The 23,637-nt window shown below is 37.8% G+C and overlaps 1 protein-coding gene across 3 annotated transcripts in view; it reads right to left on the bottom strand.

Moving 5' to 3' along the window:
• The window catches only part of SMARCC1 (SWI/SNF related, matrix associated, actin dependent regulator of chromatin, subfamily c, member 1), a 129,823-nt gene that overhangs the window by 105,690 nt on the left and 496 nt on the right, over positions 1–23,637 (bottom strand). For all 3 annotated transcript variants that reach the window (XM_004676221.1, XM_012720447.1, XM_012720448.1), the window contains exons 2-6: positions 18,382–18,501; positions 13,414–13,499; positions 6,353–6,434; positions 4,345–4,437; positions 2,479–2,548 (exon numbers count right to left, since the gene is read on the bottom strand). In XM_004676221.1, coding sequence (XP_004676278.1) covers positions 2,479–2,548; positions 4,345–4,437; positions 6,353–6,434; positions 13,414–13,499; positions 18,382–18,501 — 451 coding nt within the window. The remainder of the gene's footprint in view (positions 1–2,478; positions 2,549–4,344; positions 4,438–6,352; positions 6,435–13,413; positions 13,500–18,381; positions 18,502–23,637) is intronic.

The raw sequence follows: 23,637 nt of genomic DNA, 5'->3' as shown, positions 1-23,637 counted from the left end.
ACCAGAGCTCCTTAGTGAAAGAAGTATCATAAAGACTGATAGATGGGCACTCCTTGGTGGTACAATGGATTAAAGCACTGCATTATAAAGCTCTCCGAAGCCACTGCAGCATGAGTTCTATCCCTGGCCAGGGAGCTGACCCACATGGCGTGCCAGACCTCTCCTGTCTTGCCCACTGCTCCCCTCAGCAGTGTACTTTGTCAATCTGCCTGTTATGCTCCCCACTCTGTCTCTGGTGAATCCTCTCACTACCCCTGCACCTCTGGCCTATATCCCAGCTTGGTGTACATAAATAATATAACTACAAATGCACATTTCTCTTCACCAAAATCATTAATACTGTCTGCCTGCTTGTGCTCCCTCATTCTACAAATAAATAAAGCTCTTTAAACTAGAACTCTGGTTCTCCATCTACCCACCCTTGCCTCCCACTATCCTGAGTCAGTCATTCATACTTCTGCCATTTGCTTTTCCTCAATTAATTTCAAACACATATTACCTCTATGTCTTTTACTTATTTGGTCCCCCCTCTTAGCATGCCCTACTCCAAAGTGTATTAATATCTTAAGGCCCTTTAAAGACCACCATTTTAACTAATATTGGGGGTGGGGGTTACATCATGGTATTTAGTGTCTTGTGGCTGGTATTGTTATCATCTGCACATTTACCTGACACTATTACAAGGAAATGAGCCCAGCACAGGCACAGGGCATCACTGAAGGTCAACAGTTATCTCACAGTCAGTTTTTCTAAGGTAAATCCTACAGTGTGCAGAATCGTGTTTATACTAAAAAAAACTTTAATGTATTTAAATGTTCTGAACTGCTCTTTCCTAACAATTACTACTGATAAAGTAATTTAAATATATAGTAAATTAGACTGTATTAAACAAAGGAGAAAAAAACTAGGATGAACTTTATTAACTTGGTACTTCAGCTCTTTTATAAAGGGCAATTTTTCCCCAAAAGTTCCCAACCTGAAAGTTTTATACTGGCCTTCTAATAGAAACAGCCAATAAGAGTCAGTATTCTAACATACACAGTTATCCACCACCTCCACCTAGTGGAAATTTGTTGTTATTATCTAACAGGATAAAAGGTGAGCAATTAAATAGGAGCAGCACAGAGTTTCTTGTATTATAAAAGTAAAATAACAGAGTTAAAATTATGACTTAAAAATAGAACCAAACTTTCTGTTCTCAAAACTGTTAATAAAAAGATCTAAATATTATTGTTAGAACTAAAATTCCTAGAGATAGATGTAAGATTTCATGAGCTTGGATAATGCGCCAAAGGAACAAGCAATCAAAAACAACCAACACCCCCCCCCCACACACACAAAACTAACCCTCTTATAATTGCTTTTACTAGCTGAAGGGTTTTTATCCTTTCATCCCCTACAATGTTATATTTATCTGCATTTACTTGCAGCTGGATTTTAACAGCTTTATTGTTTACTAAAAACCATTTCTGCTGCTGAGTACCTTCTTTTTGTATATACTTCATTTTTGCTCTATTTCTTATTTTCATCTTGATTTACTGTTAATTTTCTATTTTCTGAAGAGCGATGTCAAGATTGCTTGATTTTTCCAGTATTCTTTCCTAACTTATACTCTTAAATAAATTCCCCTTTGGGGATAGCTTCAACTGCAGCCTATAAAATTTAATGTTCTTGTACTTTATTACTTATTTCATAATTATTCAGTTCCAAAGATTCTCCAGTTCCACTCTAAATTCTAATTTTTTCTTTGACCCATGTTATTTAGCAATATATCCCTAATTTCCAAGGGCATGTGAATTGCCTGGTTATCTTCTCTTTATCTGATTTTGAGCCTAACCTCAATGGTGAAAAAAATATTCAGTGTAGGATAATAAGCCATTAAAATCAGAAATAATCTGATATGTTATATAGATGTCCTACAGATATTAAAGTTTATTCTCTAAATTGGTTACCTGTTTTCCAAATTCCCAACCTTTACAAATCAACTTGTATAGGTTTGATAAACTCTTGCCACTAACCAATTCTAGGACAGCAAAATTAAAGATCAGAATCTGAACTTTATAAATTCTCCAAGCTATTATATGCTACAGAATCATGTTTTAACAGCCATAAGCCATCTTTCCCAGAGGGTGTTCTTCTACCTTGTAATGTCTCTTTAATGTTCAGAACAGAAGAGACATAGCAAAGAGGAACACAAAGTCAATACATAAGGAGTAATACCCATAAGATGATTACCAACAAAGGAAAAACACACACCCCTTCTTCCCCAAAAGTCTATATATTAGAAACTTGAACATCACAGAATTAGTCTGCTTAGCCCAATTGAGGAAAAGAAAAAATATCAATTTAAATAAACTCTGAAGTTAATATTTAAAACTCTTTGAAAAAGCTACCTTGTTATTTAAACCTTCTGAAAATATAACTTAAAAAATCTAGTGATGTATGAGTTCTTTAGTTCACAAACAAAACCTAACTTACCATCCTCCTGTGAGGAAGGATATGGATAAATGTGGTGGGAAGCTTTAGACTTCTCATCAGTAAATGTCCCCTGGAAAGCAAGTGAACAAATAATGTAAAAATAAAGCACGTGGCAATCAAAATCAGGTATCATACAAATTGTCAAAGAACTATAAAATTATTTTAATAGTTTACTATTTTTAGCCAAGGAAAACAGCGACTAGTAAGAACAAAATAATATCTACAATTTATACTGCTGTACATAAAAACAATATAAATACCTATTATTTTTCTATGTATATCTCTTTAGGTAATCGTATCAGTAATATGGGTACCTCTAAGTAATTATAAAAGCTACCACAAAGTCATCACGAATTATCATTATGTGAAGTAAGTGATGGCATGAGCCATAATCTGGGACTACATACACACAGGACTAACATTTAACTCAGCTCTAATGTATATTCATACATACTTATATTGTTGCTATTAAGTATGTGTTAAAATAGAGGACAATATAAATAGAATCATCAAATTCTAGGTAGGCTGCAGCTGTTTCCAACTACAGGAAAATTCTAAAATTTAGGGCTCTATAAGGAAGAATTAATATATCAAATTAAGCAAGGAATTCTCAATCACTAGAACTTTTTGAGCTCACTTTGATCTTTGGAACCCAAAAAGGCCTGATTTTGAAGCTCAATGCTACCATTTACTAACTGCATATTATGGAGTAAGTAACCATGTTTTGTGCTTCAGTTGTATATGGAATGAAATGGATAACACCTATTTCATAAGAATTTTGTTCGGACTAACAGGTGCCAAGGAGCTAAGAACTGCAACTGGCACACTGTAAGTGCTCGTTTTAAATACCTGAGCAAGACTGGTTACAGTATTCAATAACGGTACATGTTAGTTTACAAGGTCTCTTTGCAGTCCTATAAAACCAGGAAGACCTTTATATAACTCTGGAAGTTATCCTTAGAAAACAATCAGTGAGTGAGTCATACTTCCTATGAAACATGGCAGCTTACTTTTCAAAATATACTGCAGTAAAATGTATAAATTTTCTTTCTGCATGGCTTGGTAGCAGAAAGAGTAGGTAACAGTTTGAAAGGAATAACCAGCAGATTAATTTGTTACATTTGGCCTTGTTACATAAGAGTCCATCTGTAACTGAACTACATTAAACAACCACTTCAATAAACAGTTTGAAAAAGAAAAGCGTTAAGTGATTTGTTCAAAGCATACTATTTGTAAACAAAGGAACTGGATTCCAGGTAACACAATTGTATCATTCGTTATCATTTGTTTTCGGAGGGATGTCATTCATAAGAAAAAGCACATATACAAAATCTCTCATAATAATCAGTATGAGAAACCTTTACTTTAAATGCTAAAACATAATTCAACTAGGAATCTCTCCTGCAGCAGAAAACTATTTCATGTAGCTTCTTAAGTAAAACTAAGGACTGGTAAAATTTTTCAAATGAAGTTGAGTCAAAAAATTATCTTATACCTTGGTCTCCTTGTCTACTTTCCCATGCCATGAATTTACTTAGGTTAGTCATACAATGATACAAACCAACAGATGTAAAATATCCAAGGTCTCAGTCTAAGGGCTCTTTGCAGTTCTATAAAACTACTGCTGAGGGGAACAGTGGGAGAGACAGGAAAGGTCTGCTTTGTCATGTGAGGTTAAAGCATACAAGTGAGGATGTTAACTGTACCTCAATAATGCTATGTGGAAAATGATACTTTAAGAATTGGGAATGAAAAGAAAAATACTGAAAGAAAGCAAAGAGATACTAAATCTAAAAAGAGATACATAAATCTAAAGATACTATGACTGAAATTTATAAGACACTTATTACAGAATGTGTCTATTACCTGATGTCTTTTGATGATGTCTTTCAATTTGTTGGCCAACTTCAGATCAATTTCTGGAATGAGGTAGATATTAGGTCTGGTCAGACAATTGCTCTGAGGAAGAAAGAACAGAAATTTGGAGTTCTGATTTGAAATAATGTCACATTATTTGTGTATTACCCTAATGGCAAAAGGTAGCACTCAAAGTCATACTGCCTAAAATAAGAAGTTCTCCTTTGGTAAAGAATGTAATTCCTTTTATTTTTTTATTTTTTTTTTAAAGATTTATTTATTTATTCGTACAGAACTGGGGTACAGGCCAGAGATGCGGAGGCTGAGAGGATTCACCAGACAGAGTGGGGAGCAGAACAGGCAGATGGAGGAAGTACACTGCTGAGGGGAGCAGCGGGCGGGTCAGGAGAGGTCTGCCTCCCCACGTGGTCACCTCCGGGGCAGGCGGGAATTGAACTCATGCGGAAGTGGCATAAGCTTCTTAGTGCAGTGCTTTAACCCGCTGCGCCACCAGGGAGGGCCCCTTTTATTTTTTTAAAAAAGATTTATTTTTATTTATTTATGCATAAAGAACTAGGGTGCATATTAGAGGTGTGTGCAGGGGTGACAATATTCACCAGAGACAGAATGGGGAGCAGAACAGGTGGATGTGATGAAATACAATGCTGAGGGGAGCCGCGGGCAAGATCAGAGAGGTCTGTTTAGCCATGTGGGTTAACTTCCTGGCCATGGAGTGAACCCATGCCACAGTGGCTGGAAATAGCTTGACAATGCTGAGACTAAACTCCTTGCACCATCAAAGAGGCGCCCAGAAAATACAAATCTTATCTCAATATAAAAACTAGGTGTTCAGCAGGCTATCTCTGGTGTCCTCTGCAGCAAGGCACATTTAGACATAAATTGCTGAGAATCATTAATCTTCCTTTTCAATTTTGCGGGTTTCTTTTTTTTATATACTTATATTAAAGTCTACTGTAGTGTTTTCACCTGTATCTTTTTTTGGGGTAGGAAGGGAAGGGATGTGTGTCCATTTTGGATCTTCATGTGAGTTACTTAAAAAAAAAAGACTGGATGAAAGCTTTCTCCCATTCCCCCATTGCTAAACATCCAAATACCAACGAATACAAAATGGATATGAAAATCCCAAACCAATACCAAAAATCAGTTGACCAACCAAAACAAAACAAAAAACCCAGTCATTTCTCCAGTTAACAGTCCATAAAACAAGTTGCAGGCATTAAGTTAACAATAATGCCCAGTTAAATTTTTGCCAACTGCCTATCCCCAAGGTTAATTCAATAATTGTAAAATATTACCTATCAGAGCCCTGCCTAGTGGTGCAATGGGTTAGGATGCAGCACTGCAAGCTAGTGCAGCTGCCTCAGTGTGAGTTCGATCCCCTGCCCTGGAGGTGATCCACATGGCGTGGCAGACCTCTCCTGACCCACCAGCTGCTGCCCTTGGTGGTGTCTATCTGCCTGTTCTGCCCTCCCCACCCCCTGCTGTCTCTGGTGAATCCTCTCACTTCCCCTGCACCTCTGGCTTGTACCACAGTTCTGTATGCATAAATAAAAAATTTTTTTTAAAAAAAGGTTAAAAAAATTACCTATCAATAAAAATACTATTAGGGAAAATTAACTGCTCTCTCTTTTCCAGATTATAATCTAGCTGGAGAAATGTCCATACATAAGGTACAACCAAGAAATAAACCCTAAGAAAATGACTATAAACAACTGACTTACAGGATGAGGTAGTATTTATATTAAATTTGAAGGGGATCCAAACTAAGGATTAGGTAAAAACTACTAAAAAAAGGAATCAGAGATTATTTCACCAGAAGTTTAAAAGCAATATTCTTTAAATGACAAGTTTTAGCCATACTTTACAGCTCTATTCCACCAAAATTCATAAAAATAATAAAACAACAGATTTCAGAAAACTGTCCTTATTTTGCTCATTTAGCAACATAATAAAGACAGTCCATTAAAAAAAATAGTAATAATCTGGACTGAGTTACCTGCACTAATGTTTTTTCAATGTTCATAAACATCTCAACATTGCGATCCATTCGGGATGGATTCTGTAGATCAAACCTCCTCCTGAAAGTAAGAAGAAAATCATTCATAGCCACCTAAACAAAATCAAGAACTTGGTTTTAACAGTATAAGAAGTTTCAAAGGTTTGGAAATTAAAATAGCTCTATAAAATATATGAGGGTATTCTCAGCAGTATTAGAAAAGTACAGTTGTCAAATAACGCATTAAACTTCATGAAATTTAGATCCTCTCCAGTAAGTGTACCAATTTCTAAAATAGCCTGTTTTCCTTAAATCTAAGATTGTCATATCTTACAGAAAAGTAGTATAATGATCTAACAGCAGTATATTTATTGGTCAAGTGTAAGTAAGGCCTGTCTATATAGTCTTAAAAGTTACTTTTTTTAATTCAACAATTTTCTCTTGGACAAATATCAGGTACTTAAATTTTAATACAATCATAAGATAAATGCATTTATTTAAACAGACTAGATTTTGTCAAATACTATTTCTAACCAGCCACAAAATGATCAAAAGCAGAGTTTATTCCTTAATCTGAGGTTATGTGGTACCTGGTAGTAATCCAAGCCAAACATATTATTAAAAATAACATAGTAATCATGTCCATAACAGAATATCAGTCTCAGGCCAGTCTTTCTTCCAAGAGAGGTCCCAAGGGATAGGGTTAAGGCATAATTTTTACAATTATGAAGACTGAGTTGTACATTTTCAAATCTGACAAACTGATATATTACCCCTTTCCCTGGGATTGCATAATGTGGGAAGACCCAGGGAAAAATCTACAAATATTGCTGTAATGGCTACTATGTATTAGTAAAACAAGGTAGTAGGAGTTGTAAAGGAAAACAAGTATTCTAAGCTATAATGGTGCTTTACTGTAAGAGGATGTAAAACTACACAAAGCATTTAAATGACTGGACAGAGAAGAGGAATAATCTTGAGGAAAGCATGTGCTTGCATATCAAAACAGACTGCATCTGCCTGCCATAACTGATTAACTCTTAGATCACACAGCAAAAGTTCTAGACAGGCTTAGTAACTAGATAAATTTGGTACCACAATCAAACCCCTTATATTAATTTTATTATGCTAATCCACACCTGGCCATGGTTAACTGTACTTACTGAAGTCATACCCCAAGTGAAATCCTAATTTTGGGCCATTATACAAAAATTCTAAGTATCTGACATTAGAATGTGGAAGGAAAAGCAGCAATAAATAATATGACTCCACAGCCTTCTAAAGTATAAAGAGATAAAAGAAAATATTAGTATTTCTTTAGGAACTGTCTAATGCTACCATGAATACTGAGCATGGTGCGTTAAGAGAATTAAAAATACTATGGGTAACACTAGAATAGCTGAGGAGCCTCCCTGGTGGTATAAGGGTTTTTTTGCACGGCCATCTGCAGCCGTTGTGTCCTGAGTTTAATCCCCAGCCAAGGAGTTGACCCACACAGTGCAGCAGACCTCTCCTGTCCTGCCCACTGCTCCCCTCAGCAGTGTATTTCAGTCAATCTGCCTGTTCTGCTCCCCACTCTGTCTCTGTTGAACCCTCTCACACACCCCCCAACCTCTGGCCTGTTATCCCATTCTAGTATGCATAAAAATAAGTAAATCTTTTTAAAAAAAATACCAGAGTAACTGAGTAAACTACTTTAAAAATGCCCTTTAAAAGCCAGCCAAATTTATTTTATCAATTATATGTCTATAAAGCTGAGGGAAAAATTAATTTGATGATTGTTTAGCTATTCCCATCAATTTCTTGGTTTTTGACAGGTTTCTTCTACTAGTTGCCTTAATTCCTTTATCTTCTTTTCTTGTCAATTTAGTATTCTTCTAAATTCTAAACTATTTTATCTCAACATTCCTTTTCCCCCTTCTCCATCATTTCAAGTAATCACCACATCCTTCTTCAGTGTTCTGGTCTTGAGATCTATAGTCACAAGAAAATGAATCTTCAAACTTACTGCAATCCTAACTGTGGTAAAATTCACCTATTTTCCTTAAAGATTTATTTATTTATAAAGAACTGGGGTTATAAGCCAGAGGTGTGGGGGGGGGAGGGTAGGAGGATTCAATAGAAACAGGGTGGGGAGCAGAATAGGCAAACTGACTGAAATACACTGCTGAAGGGAACAGGAGGTGAGATAGGAGAGGTCTGCAGCTCTACCATATGGGTCTCCTCCCTTCCCAGGGGATGGAACTCATGGAGCAGTGGCTGTGGAGAGCTTCATAGTGCTGTGCTTTAACCCACTGTACCACCAGGAAGGGCCCTATTTTCCTTAATTTAAAACCTCTTCTCAATGTTCATTTATCTAAGTACATAGCATAACATTTTGATATTGCCTAATATTCTTAGTCATTTCTATGTGTCTAAATATTCACTTTAAAAAAAAAAGATTTGTGCATATAGAACTGGGGTTCAGGACATGAGCTGCGGTCAGTGAGGGGATTCACAAGAGACAGGGTGGGGAGCAGAATAGGCTGATCGACTAAGTACACCACTGAGGGAAGCAGTGTGTGAGGCAGGAGAGGTCTGCTGTGCCATAGGGGTCACCATCCTGGCTGGGAATCAAACTCATGCTGAGGATCTGAGGATAAGCTAGCTTCGTAGTGCTGCACTTTAACCCATTGCACCACCAGGGAGGGCCGAATATTTACAAATTTGAATGCCTCTTTCTCCATGTTTTTTATTCACAATTCACTTTGTTTTTACTCCATTTTAATTCCGGGGAGAGGAATACAATTCAGTAATTAAGCGGGCTGTAGAGACAAAATGTCTGGCCCCATCTTTATGTCAACTTGAGTTATTTGCAAACCTTAAGGATCAATTTCTTCCTGAGATCAATAGCCCACTGTGGGTTTTTGTGCAAGTTAAATATGGCAAATATGTTAAAAGTTTAGAGTATTGTTTATGCTTAGTCTGCTTACTGTTACTATTTTATTTAAGCAGACTATTATGTACTAGCTAGAATCAAGCAGTCTGAATCTACCATCTTGGAGATGCTATTGATTCCTCCACTCTTTTCTAAACACTGCAGCCTACCCAGGATGTCACTATTCTGGGTTTGGGCTTGCTACCATCACTTTTGGAATCAGTCCATATATCACTTACTCGATGGAGCGATTTCTGTCTTCTTTCATGTCCCTAACATACCCTGTTGTTACATCCACGCACACTGTCCCCTGGAGCCCCCTAGAGAATCATGTTGGTGAAAACAACATGTTGGTGAAATATCTTATTAAATGCCTTGAGAGCAAGGACCAATTCTGGGGTAAAGTTTTCTTACACAGTCTAGTGGTCAACATAAATAGACCCAATTAGATCATAACATAAGTGGGTCTAATATTTATTATGACATTTTCATACTTTGTTAGCACAAGATTTGAGATGTTTTCCAAAGTAATTTCAGTTAAGAAATTAAGTCTAAGTGTTCACTGAAAGCAAATTTCAAACAGAACCAATAAAAACTTTTAAAATGGCATTTTAACCTTGCATAGAAAAATTTCCCTTAAATCCTTTATTTCTGGGTTTTTAGTATGCTCCCTCTACTCCAACCTCTTCTGAGGAAGGGATAAGACTGACAGAAATTCCAAACAATTTCTATTAACTGGAGAGACAATAGATTACCAAATTACTAAGTGGGACAACCCCTTCATAGCCAACAGTGGTTCTTTAAGCACAATAAAGATAAAGGTCCATAAGAAGGCCAGAGAAATTATACTACAATCTTTAAGATAAATATTTTGTCTGACTTATTTTGAAAAATAATTTAAAAAATTTTGATCTTCATAATATGGACAGTTACTCAAAGGCTACTCATAAAAGAAATGCAAATTAAACAAATTACAAAACTTTTTTCAATCTATCTCAGATTGACAAAGATGTAAAGTTGATTTAAATACACAATATACAAATACACAGCTAGCCAGTAAGAAGGGAAAAGGTACATTGTCAGTACTGAAGAGAATAAATTTGTATAGATTTTAGTGGAAGATTACTGACAAGACTTTGTATTTTACGCATTATGTCTCTGATGATTTCAACCTAAATCTCTTAATTCCTTATAATTCTATCTGAAAATTTCAGTTAAAAGTTAACTCAGCAGGTCTCATAGGGCTCTTTAAAAGGAAAGAAAATTGTTGAAAGAGATAGTGTTACCCTATGCTACCAAAGTCCTAGAGAGAAAGACAACAAACGAACACATTTTCTTTCGTACTGGCTTTTAAAACCTTTGGCCTTTTCTACTCTAAGGTTTCCTCTAAGGGCTTATTTACCAATAAATGTTCCACTTGGAATTTCTCTGACAATCTACTGGCCATTTCCTAACAGCAGTCTTTCAATATAAGACAATACTTAAGAGTCTGTCAAAAGGACCTCCTTCAAAAAAAAAAAAAAAAAAAGTCACCTATGAGGTTAAAAAAAAGACCTCCTCTAGACATAATATTCCAAATTTGTCACCTCTTTTGAAAATACTGAAGAATGTTCTCATCCCTGAAGTTATATAAAAAATATAACCTGAATAAAAATAATCAACAATGGATCCTAGAGAATGGGTTTAACTCCTGGGAAAGAGGTAAGGTTTTTTTGGCTGTAATGAACTAGACTCAGCATAAAATTTAGGATTTGTCTCATTGTGACCTTCACTTTCCCTTATGCAGCTGACATTTGTTGCATACAGTCCTTTTTGTTAATAGTGTACATTTGTACATTAGAGTTGTAGTTCTTTTTAAAATATTATTTTTTTAAACTATATTTTTGCATAGAACTGAGTGTAGGCCAGAGGTGTTGGGGTTGAGAGGATTCACCAAAGACAGTGGGGAGCAGAACAGGCAACTCTACTGAAATGCACTGTTGAGGGGAGCAGCAGGTGAGAGAGGTCTGCTGTGCCATGTGGGTCACCTCCCTGGATGGGGACGGAACTCATGCTGCAGTGACTGCGGATAGCTCCACAGTGCTGTGCTTAACCCCTTACACCGTCAGGGAGCCCCCAATACAAATTAAAGGGAGGCCCCAATACAAATTATTTTCAATTACTAATCTCTTTGAAAGACATAAATCATGATTATGTGTAATCATCTGTTCAGAACTGTAAGAAAGTATAAACAAAATTTTAATCACTGTGAAAGAGGAAACTGACATTTCTCTTTTGTATTTAGTTCAACTTAGTTTATATTTACTCTCTCACAAAATAATTTTAGATTCACATTATATGTGACATATCTGACATCATATGTCAGAATCATCATACCAATTGTTTCTGTTGAGAGACATCCAGAAAGATCAAGCTCAAACACTCTAATTATTCTAGGATTTTAATATTAATGGTCTGGTCTAGTCACAAACATTCTAGTATCACTAGGTATTCCTACTCTACCTTACTTACATGATAGTCCAGCTTGTTATCAATAGAAGCTAAAAGAAAGCAGAAAGTAAATAAAACACAGAACCAAAAAGACAAGAGGAAATGAATTTGACCACAGTGACAAAACTGGCAAAATTTGAAGTGAAGTTCTATGAGGTTCAATTGGAGACCACAAACAAGGTTCAGAGGAGTATGCTGGGCATGGGGCAAATCAGAGGCACTGTCAAGCAGGTCACCATTCATATGTCCAAATGTGCAGATGGTTACTAAAATATTCACTCTCCGAGTGTAAATGACCCATTCCCAACAAGTGTGTAACAAGGAACAAAACTGAGGAAAGATGTTCTGCAATTAGGTGTCTCAAACCTGGGGGTGATTCTGAGTACAACCTGAATAAAAAGATGTGAAAAAAAATTTATCCCTCATTCCTTTTACTCTCTAACCCTATTCTTTATTTCTATTTTTAGGTTAGATCTGCTTTTAATTTAAAGATGCTATTTATTTTTTTCTTTCCCCCCAATTTTTTTAGATAAAAATATTTCAATCTGCTGAGATGTACAAAGTGACTTTCACAACATGTGACCTAGAATAAAATCACTCCACTTTAAGACTATGTCCTCACAAGTCTAGGTCAGGAAGTAGGATACAAATTGAAGAAAACAAAGGAAAGAATTCCTAGACTGGGGCATGTATTGGTAAGAGATGTAATACCAGAGCTGGAAACAGGTCTGAAGGAAAAAAACAAACAAACAAACAAACAAACACAGAAAGCTAACTCTAATAGTAACAAGCCCTCAGGTTGACTTAATTAAAGACTATTATTACCCACCCATATGTAAATACTGCATTTGTGAGAATTATATTTACTATAAATCATTTACACATTTGTGTGATTATACCCAAATTATATGATTATTTTCCTGGAAAGATAAGGTGATAAACCACACATGGACAATGCAACTAAAACCATCAAACAACTTCAAGTCAATACATTCCAGCACCCTTCCCATTAAATCTCACCCAAGGAAAACTGAGTCCCCTACTACCCATGAGCTCAAAACAGATGAACTTTCATCAATCTTAAGCAGCTAAATTGCCCACACTGAGATGGAAATCCCAGAGTTCAAGAAAGAAAAGGAAGAAATCATGAAGAAAGACGCCCTCAAAAAAGGAAGGGTGAAGTGACAAATAAAACTGTAGGGTCAACAACAAGGAATACCCAACTCACCTAGGCAATGACTTGTACGCCCATGAATAGCTTCCTTTAATTTGTGTCGAAAGGAAGGCAAATTAGGTGACTCTCATTCTGAAGGCCTGGTTCATTAAAACACCTTAAAGCTGCTCTTTCAGCACACTCTAAGTGCCCAACACACACATAATTTGCAATAGCCTGCCTTCTAATTTGCTAGTAAGGTACACCCATCTACAATCACTACACAACCACATGAAACATAATAAATTATGTTACTCGTTACTGCCTAATAAATGCAGTAACGAGTATTTTCTTGAATGCAGGCACAAATTCAGATGTATAGAATAAGAAACTTTGCAATTAATCACAATGTGCTTATAGAAATCTCTTTAAGATGGAGTTAAGATTTAACATGATGTAACTTAAATATCATAATAAATGTAAATAAATACAAGAACTTACCATCCCTGTTCATTTTTATACTTGTAAGCAGCTCCAAGAATGTGGCACAAGGTACCTCCAGCTTTGAAATCCATGAAACATTTTGCCTAAAACAATACAAGTTACACATAAGACAAAATTACTGACAAAATTACCTCTCTAAATCCTGTAAGTGTTATACACTCAAAAATATAATAACTGCCAATCAAACAAGCTCCTTAAATACTTTATGGAACAAACTGAAGTATAAAGAATTTTTTCTTTGTTTCAAAGATTTTCTTATTTATGCATACAGAACTAGGGTACAGGTCAGAGGCGTGGGGAGTGAGAGCATTCACTAGAGACAGAATAAGGAGCAGAACAGGCAGATGGAGGAAGTACACTGTTGAAGGGAGTAGCGGGTGAGAGAGCAGAGGTCTGCTGTGCCACATGGGTCACCTCCCTGGTTAGGGTCTGAACTCGTGATGAAGGGCTGCAGCCAGCTTTGTAGTGTTCTGCTTTAACCTATTACGCCACAGGGAAAGCCCCAAAGAATTTTTTCTAGAACAGGATTTAAAAATATTTCCTTGTTCATCTGGTGGTGCAATGGGTTAGGATACAGCACTGCAAGTGAGCCACAGTCACTTCAGTGCAAGTTTGATTCTTGGCCCCAGAAGTGATCCACAAGGCACGGCAGACCTCTCCTGTCTCGCCCGCTGCTCCCCTCAGCAGAGTATCTTGTCAATCTGCCTGTTCTGTGCCCTACGTCTTAGGTGAATTCCTCTCTCCTCCCCTGCAACTCTGGTCTGTACCCCAGAGTTCTTGTATGCATAAATAAAAAATTCTTTAAAAATAAATCTTTTAATACCATATTCAGCAGATGACTGTCAATTGAGGTAATCTGTAAAAAATGTCTTGTTTTCGGGCGGGTTAAGGCACAGCACTGAGAAGCTAAAGCCACTTCCGCATGAGTTCGATTCCCGCCTGCCCTGGAGGGGATCCCCATGACAAGGCAGACCTCTCCTGACCCGCCCGCTGCTCCCCTCAGCAGTGTACTTCATCGATCTGCCTTTTCTGTTCCCCGCTGTCTCTGGTGAAGCCTCTCACCCTCCAAATCTCTGGCCTGTACCCCAGTTCCATGTGAATAAATAAATTAAAAAGTCATATTTATTAAAAAAAAAAAAGTCTTTGTTTTCAATTATACTAAAATCATTTCACAATTCAGGCTGATGCTACTGAAAAACACATATTGAGAAGACTAGAAAAATAAAATGTCTAGTCAACTAAGGGTAAGGTCAACTTCTCAACAGATAATAAACTTGAGAAACCGTAACTTCTATCACCTACCACAGGGAGAAATGATGACTTAAGTGCAAAACTGAGGGCTTCATTTTTTCAGTGGTAAGATCCAAATTAAAATGGGAAGTGTCATGACTCTATCAAGGGCTCCCGTTCCAAAAAAAAAAATTGCAACAAAGAAGGATACCAAATATTTGAACAGCAATTCATTAACCAGAACAGAGATGGTAATTATGAAAGGGTGCTCAAGTCATTAGTCATCAGCAACTGAAAATATAACCTTACCACAAATTCACCAAAAACCCTAAAAAAACCAGGTAACTACCAAGCATTGGTGATAAAGTAGAAAATCAGAACTCTTACATATTGTCTGTGGAAGTATAAATGGGTACCATTGCTCTGGCAGATCTACTAAAACTGAACTTGCATACAAACATAATCAAGTAATTATATTACTAAGGCCATAACCAAAAGAAATAGCTATGTTTACAAAAACATATATATATAAACATTTACAGCAGCATTGTTTATAGAAAGCCTTAAACAGTAGAAGCTCATTAATGATAGAAAGGATAACAAGAGCCCTCCCTGGTGGTGCAACGGGTTAAAGTACAGTATATGAGGCTAGAGGCAGCCACTTCAGCAGGAGTTTGAGCCCCTGGCTAGGGAGGTAACCCACAATGGGCAGGCGACCTCTCCTATCTCACCCACTGTTCCCTCAGCATTGTTTTTCCTCAATCTGCCTGTTCTGCTCCCCACTCTGTCTCTGGTGAATCCTCCAACTGCCCCTGCACCTCTGGCTTGTATCCCAATTCTGTATAATTAAATAAATATATCTTGTTTAAAAAAAAAAAAAAAAAGACAAATTCATGGGATATCCTCATACTGGAATACTATACAGCAACGGTTGCCAAATTACAACCAAGCTGTCAAATTTTTAAACAAACTTATTTGAACAAGTATACTCATTTACGTTTTATCTTTGACTATTTTTATACTACAACACAACTGAGTAGTGACAGAGTCCGTATGGTTAAAAATCTAAAATATTTACCATCTGTCTCTTGGAGAAAAAAAATGTACCAACTCTTTAAACAGCAACAAGACTGAAAAAATTACAGCTCTAATGGCCCTCCCTGGTGGCGCAGCGGGTTAAAGCACTGCACTAAGAAGCTGAGACCACTTCCGCATGAGTTCGATTCCCGCCTGCCCTGGAGGTGACCACATGGCGAGGCAGACCTCTCCTGACCCGCCCCCTGCTCCCCTCAGCAGTGTATTTCAGTCAATCTGCCTGTTCTGCTCCCCACTCTGTCTCTGGTGAATCCTCCAACTGCCCCTGCACCTCTGGCCTGTACCCCAGATCTGTATGCATAAGCAAATAATCTTAAAAAAAAAAAAAAAATTACAGCTCTAAGTAACATGGAAAAATTTTACAAACATTGTGTTTGCCTGTGTGCTTAAAAGCTCTAAATTAGGATTGGCAATGGCAGGTATAACTATTTAAAATGAATTAAGAGTAGAAGACATAATAAACCATGTCATCTTGGTAAAGATCTTATAAAGGACATTTTTGAGACAATTGTGGAGACTGATGACATAGTAGATAATGGTATTATATCAAAATGTTTCCTAAATTTGATCACTATATTTGTTAAGGCAATATCCTTATTCTAAAGAAACCTACAGTACAGAGTGATGTCTCCACAGTTACACCCTCCCTGCCAAATAGACCAGGCCCCATGGATACTACCAACTTCTCAAGTGATCAACAGACTATTACTGTCCCCCATGATGACTAATAAAACCGGTGATTCTTTCCCCATAAGGATTTTTTGGAAAGATTTATTTATGCATACAGAACTAGTGTACAAGCCAGAGGTACAGGAGTGGGAGAGGATTCACCAGAGACAGAGTGGGAAGCAGAACAAGCAGATCAACAAAGTACACTGCTGAGGGGAACAGCAAGGAAGGCAGGAGAGGTCTGCTGCGCAATGTGGATCACCTTCGGGGCCGGGGATCAAGCTCGCACTGAAGCAGCTGCGGCGGGTGTGCAGTGCTGCACCACCAGGGAGGGCCTCCCCAGTTTTGTTTTGTTTTTTAATATTTATTTATTTATGCATACAAGAACTGGGGTATAGGCCAGAGGTCCAGGGGAGGTGAACAGGCAGATTTACTGAAAGACACTGCTGAGGGCAGCAATGAGAGCAACAGAAGAGGTCTGCTGTACCATGTGAGTTAGCTCCCTGGCCAGCCAGGGATCAAATTCATGCTGCAGTGACTGGCAATAAGCTTGATTAACAAAATCTTTAACCCTTATGCCATCAGGGAGGCCCTGCAGAAGTATTTTGCTCTTTTTCCCTCTACCATTCAATAAAGCACACAATTTAGTATGTCTGTTCCAAAGCTATACTATTACCAGGTATAGATCATAAAATAACAGAAATTGGAGCAATCATAATGTTCACTGAACCCAATGGTTTTCTAATGTTTCTTTGCATTAAAACTCTTTCAGAAGCAGAAAGCTCAAAATTAAGACTACCAGGAAAAACTCTTCAAAGTGATACTTGAAGACAACAGATTGCCCTTAAATCTTCACAATCTACTCATCCCCTTCCAGTTCTTGTCACTTCTGGTACTCCTCAGAGAACAGTTACAAAACTAACAATTAGGTTAAACTCCTTTTCCAACAATTATTTAGTCTTTTATTAAATTCCTTTTCCCTAAAATTACTTAGTACAGTTTACTGAAAGTGGGGGTAAAAAAAGGCCACCAGGCGTTCCCTGGTGGCACAGCGAGTTAAAGCACAGCACTAAGAAGCTAAAACCTCCTCAGCATGGTTCAATACCTGCCCCAGAGGTGACCCACATGGCACAGCAGACCTCTCTTGATCCACCCGCTGATCCCCTCAGCAATGTACTTTGTTGATCTGCCTGTTCTGCTCCCCACTCTGTCTTTGGTGAAGCATCTCACTGCCCCTGCACCTCTGGCCTGTACCCCAATTCTGTATTCATAAATAAATAAATCTTCACACACACAAACAAAAAGGCCACTTAGTGACAGTCCTTCAACTCCCACTCTTTCCATTAAACAAACTGAACAAGTTCATGAAATCCTTGTCATAAGCTTGTCACACTTACTGGGCAGAAATTATTAAGTGGGGACTCTCTGTTTGCCCAGGAGTTAAAGATCAAGCTATCACCAGCTGCTGCTGCATTAAGTTTGATCCCTGCCAGGCAACTAACCCACATGGCATGGCAGACCTCTCCTGTCTCGCCCGCTGCTCCCCTTAGCAGTGTATTTCAGTAGATCTGCCTATTCTGTTCCCCACTCTGTCTCAGGTGATTCCTCTAACCCCCCAATCTGGCCTGTACCCCAGTTCTTGTATGTATAAATAAATCTTTTTAAAAACACACACACACACACACACAACCCCCAAAACATTTAACATGCCAGTTATACAGAATCATGGAAAAGACTTGCTATAGTAGCAAGCATAGCAAGACAGCATAGTAAATGTTACAGTTAAGTCTACATAATGTGTTTTTGTGATGTTTAATATAAATATTCAATGGCTCAGAAAGAGCTTACTACAGTAAAAAAAAGCAATAGTATATAGGTAAAAATTCAACCTAAAAAAAGGCAGCAGCAAAGTAAACTGCCACAAGCTGCACTCAAAAATTGAAGATGCCCCAGAGTTAAAATAATACTTACTGGGAGTTTGGTGAATGCGGGGTTGGTAACATGCTTCCCAAAGGCTTCTTCCTGGAACTGGAGAAGTTGCACCACTAGCCCAGCAAGCGTTTTATTGGTAGGAGCATCCGCATGAACATACTGCAAGATAAAGACAGCAATTCAAAAATTGGAATAACCATGCAGAAGAGAATGTTAGCTTAGTTACTAGTAACCTACTAGGTGAAGCTAGTAAGCATGGCAGCAGATTCATATATGTCATAGATGTGCTCTGCTATGAAGGAGTTTACAAAAACTAATACTAGGTGTGGTACGAAGGGATAACAGCAGTGTATTTTCAGTAGATCTGCCTGTTCTGCGCCTCACTCTGTGTCTGGTGAATCTCTCACCTCCTGCACCTCTGTGGTACACCCCAGTTCTTGTTTGCATTAAGAAAAATAATAAAAAATAGAAAGAAAATACTAAAATACTAAAAATAATAATAATAATAAAATTAAAAAAAATCATAGTTTCCATGAGGTTCTTTTGGGATAGTCACCTTTGAAGCCCTCAACTACAATGAATAAGTCCAACTACTTTAAAGAAGCCCAGACAATGGAGGGGCCACATAGTGATGCTGACCTTTGAGACACACAATTAAAAATGGCTACAAATGCAAAGCCATAATAATCAAAACTGTATGGTACTGGAACAAGAACAGACACACAGACCAGTGGATTCGAATAGAAACCAAGATATAAACCCACAGGTTTATGGGCAGCTAATCTTTGACAAAGGAGCAAAGAAGATACAATGGAACAAGAAAGTTTGTTCAACAAATAGTGCTGGGAAAACTGGGAAGCTACATGCAAAAAACAAACTAGATCACTACCTTGCACCATACACAAAAATCAACTTAAAGTGGATTAAAGACCTAGACATAAGAACGGAAGCCATAAAATACCTGGAAGCAAAGATGGGTGAAACACTACGCGACATACACTTCAGTAACATCTTTGAAGATACAGCACCCAATGCAACAATAGTGAAGGAAAGGATAAAACAAATGGGACTGCATCAAGTTAAAGAGTTTCTGTACAGCAAAACAGACATTACAAAAAAAAAGACAGACATCCCACTGGTTGGGAAAAAAATTTCTCACACAAAACTAGCGATAAAGGATTGATCACAGAGATATACAAATAACTGATAAAACCCAACAAAAATAAAATAACTCAAAAAAAAGGGCAGAAAAATGCAGATGGCCAACAAGCATATGAAAAAATGTTCCACATCACTTGTGATAAAGGAGATGCAAATTAAAACCACAAAGAGATACCACCTGACACCAGTGAGAATGGCACATCTTAAAACAACTAGCAACAACAAATGTTGGTGAAGATGTGGAAAAAAAGGAACCCTCCTGCACTGCTGGTGGGAATGCAAACTAATACAACCACTGTGGAAAACTGTACAGAGGTTACTCAAACTGCTAAAAATGGAGCTTCCATATGATCCAGCAATCCCACTCTTAGGTATCTACCCAAAAGACACAAAAACACTGACTCAAAAAGACACCTGCACCCCCATGTTTACAATTGGTAAGACATGGAAACAACCCAAATGCCCAAAAGTAGATGATTGGATTAAAAAGATATGGTACATATACACAATGGAATATTACTCAGCAATCAAGTAAGTAAATAAACACATGCTTTTTACAGCAACATGGATGGAGCTTGAAAAGATCATGCTTAGTGAAATAAGCCAGAAAGGAAAGGAAAACATCAGATGGTTTCACTCATGGCAGGAGTATAAAAAAACCAGGGAAGAAAATAATAATAAACAACTATAAACTAGAGAGACTTTACAGGAGCGGAATGGGGATCAAAAACGGTGGGGGCAGGAAGTGCAATGCACTATGGTGATGGCACACGGGTGATTTGGTGATGGGAAGCCCATGGGGATTTACAACTGAGATGGAAAAAGGCACAAAATGATTTGTAAAAATAAACTATTATATTATTTTTTTTTTAAATCTAAAACAAATGTTAACCTTTCTGTGCTTGTTTCCTCTTACCTGAATGGTCACCTCCTCTTAGACAACTTTGACTTAGTTGAAGCTAATCCTAAACCTCAGTAGTCATTCTCTGTGTTGCCAAATCACATTTACCAACAAAAGTCTAAATGATTAAGTCCCTAGACCAGCTAATCTGTTCAACACATATTTACTGGACACCTACTAAGGGCATTTAAACAACAAAAACTCAATTCCTTGAGTTTAATTTCCTCATTTAATTTGAAAACACCTGTGTTTTAAAAGTGTCTGTCAGTTTTTTCCACTACACTTTGAGTTCTTTGAAGAGACAGGGTTAAGTATAAAAGGAAAAAAGTAGGACTTGGGAGTCAGCCAAAGCTTCATTTAACTCCAAACCTATTACTTTTTAAAAAATATTTAATAGTTTATTTTTACATCATTTTGTGCCTTTTTTCATCTCAGATGTAATCACCATGGGCAAACCTGCTACTTTTGTTTTTCAGACTTATTACTTATGCATACAGAACTGGGGTACATGCCAGAGGTACAGGGGAAGTGAGAGGATTCACCACAGAGTGGGGAGAACAGGCAGATCGACAAAGAACACTGCTGAGGGGAGCAGCAGGTAGGCTAGGAGAGGTCTGCCACGCCATGTGGGTCACTTGGAGGTCAGGGATTGAACTCCCACTGAAGAGACGGCGACCAGTTTGCAGCCCTGCACCATACCCCATTGCGCCACCAAAGAGGGGCCAAACTGCTAACTTTTAACTAATCTGAAAGCAATTAAATTCAGAGCCTCTCAAACATAAAATGACAGTATCCATCATTTCAGGATTTGAGTAATGATTCAAGTGCCTGGTTACAGTAGATGCTCAGTTACTCACTGAGGGCGGGGATAAAAATGGGACTAGCAAGGGTCCTCCCTGGTGGTGCATTGGGTTAAAGTGCAGCACTGCGAAGCTAGCGGAAACCCCTTCATAAGTTGAATCTCTTGCCACTGAGATGATCCATATGTCGTGGCAAAAGCCTGCTCACCAATGCATTTCCTCAATCTGCCTGTTCTGCTCCCCACCCTATCTCTGGTGAATCCTCTCACCCCCTGCACCTCTGGCCTGTACCCTCATTCTGTAGGCATAAATAAATCTTAAAAGAAAAAAAAAGGGGGGGGGGATTAACAATATCCTATTTATTTCAAAGAGCTTTTGAGTTTTATGAATTAGAAAATGCAATATTAAATGCAAAATAGGTCTTCCCTGGTGGTGCAGGTTAAAAACAACACAGTTAAGCTATCACCAACCACTCAACTTTACGTTTGATCCCCGTATGGCCAGGGAGTTGACCCACATGGTGCTGCAGCCTTCTGACTCACAAGCTGTTTCCCTCAGAAGTGTACTTCAGTCAATAGTCTGTTCTGCTCCCCACTGTGTCTGGTGGATCCTCCCACCCCATCCCTGCACATCTGGCCTACACACCATTTCTTGTATGCATAAATAAATAAAATCTTTAAAAAAAAAAAAGCAAAACAAAAATTTTGTCAAAAGTTGTCACTTTTATACACCAAGTAAAGATGTACAAAAGCAGCCCAAAACCTGCTGGTTAATATCACCCCAACATCACCCTCAGCGGCTGATAGGATACTGGCTGTCAGACCTAAAAGATAAAACAATTTTGAATCTGAATAGGCCCAACAAACAAACAGTGGCTTTATGAAACCTGATAAGTCAAACCAAACTTCGATTTTTGTCTTAAGGCTTCAGGGATATTGAGCCAACTACACACTGGACTCAACACTTGGGGACAAATACTGCAGTCAGACTCACAACTTTTCACCTATTCAAACAAACCTCAGAAGGACCATCCAACTCTAAAACTGCCTTCTTAATACTGGACCCAAACAGATGCATACAAAGCTTAATTAATACCTGGAGATGCAAAACAAAACAAAAAAAGACCACTGATGTCTTTTTCCACTCTATCCTTGATATCCAAAGAATATTCTCTTTGAGTATCTTTATTAAAGTAAGAAAACCCTGTATCTCAATAAAAATGGAAAAGAAAGCATGGGGGAAATTAAAGTACACTGAATTCAAGGTCCTAAGTATTGGCAGAAAGGCACATGATTTAAAAATAGTAATTTCATAATATAAATATATTTAATTCCCTTGACCACTTTCCAGGATCTCTATTGCCTACAAACACACAAAATGATTAATTTGTCACCCTGTGAGGTGTACTTACATACAGATGAGAAAAGCTGATGATCTCAAATGACTCCAAAATTTGGGGGGGAGGGAGTCAGAGCATCTAAAAATGTATCATTCATGAAAAGTTATAGTGTCTCAATTCCTAATTATTTCTGGAAGTACCACAATGTAGTATCAAAGGAAATGGGAGATTCCTGCCTGTTTAGAAAAATTGCAAAAGCTGACAGGCTTCTCTGTGTTGCAGACTCCAAATGACTAGGTTCCTAGACTAGTTTATTTGTTTAATTCACTCAACAAATATTTACTAAGCAATTAAGGGTGCAAGCAATGAATACCAAACATGTACCAGGACACATTAAAGTGAACAGGCTGACAAAATCCTTGCCCAGCGCTATATTGTCCTCAATGGAGGAAATAAAGAACTGAAAAAGTTATTCCGGAAATGTGGAGCTGTCTGTTTCATTACACGTTCTAGGGAATCATTCCTAATAATTTTCATAAAGGGAAGGTGAAAGGGGAAAATGTTATACAGAAAGGGTTAAATCACAACTTTCAAAATCGCTTCTGATGATAAAAGTTTAGATGATAAAAGTAAAACAAAAAGCTAAATAGTAAAAACTCAAAACGTGGTGATAGTTGCAGTGAAAAATAAGGCTCTCAGGGAAAATCACTGAGAGATACCTTAGGCACAAGGGAACATGAGATCTCCTACTCACAGTAAACACAGCCAAAAGTTCTACAAAGAAACTTTTTCTAGTATTCTCATCAATGCTACAGTTCATTACATTAACCTGCTTTCATTAACTTCCGAGTATAATCGTCCAGAGTCGTCCTTTTCTCAGAAACAGTAGTGAAAGTCACCTGACACTCAAAACTAATCACTAAACAAAAGCTTCACGTTTAGTTTTTGTTTAGTTTTGAGTAAGTGTTCGTACACCTGGCACAATTAACAAAAGAAAAACACTCGCACCCGCTAGGCTGCTGCGCTCGACTGTCGCTGCACACGAGAAGCGGCAGGGGCTGTCGCCCCAGAAGCCTGGACCCCGAGCAGCTCCG

This window comes from Condylura cristata, unplaced genomic scaffold (assembly GCF_000260355.1).
Source record: "Condylura cristata isolate star-nosed mole 26May11 unplaced genomic scaffold, ConCri1.0 scaffold00004, whole genome shotgun sequence".
In the NCBI taxonomy this organism is placed as follows: Eukaryota; Metazoa; Chordata; class Mammalia; order Eulipotyphla; family Talpidae; genus Condylura; species Condylura cristata.
This window is presented reverse-complemented; position numbering and strand designations above follow the sequence as displayed.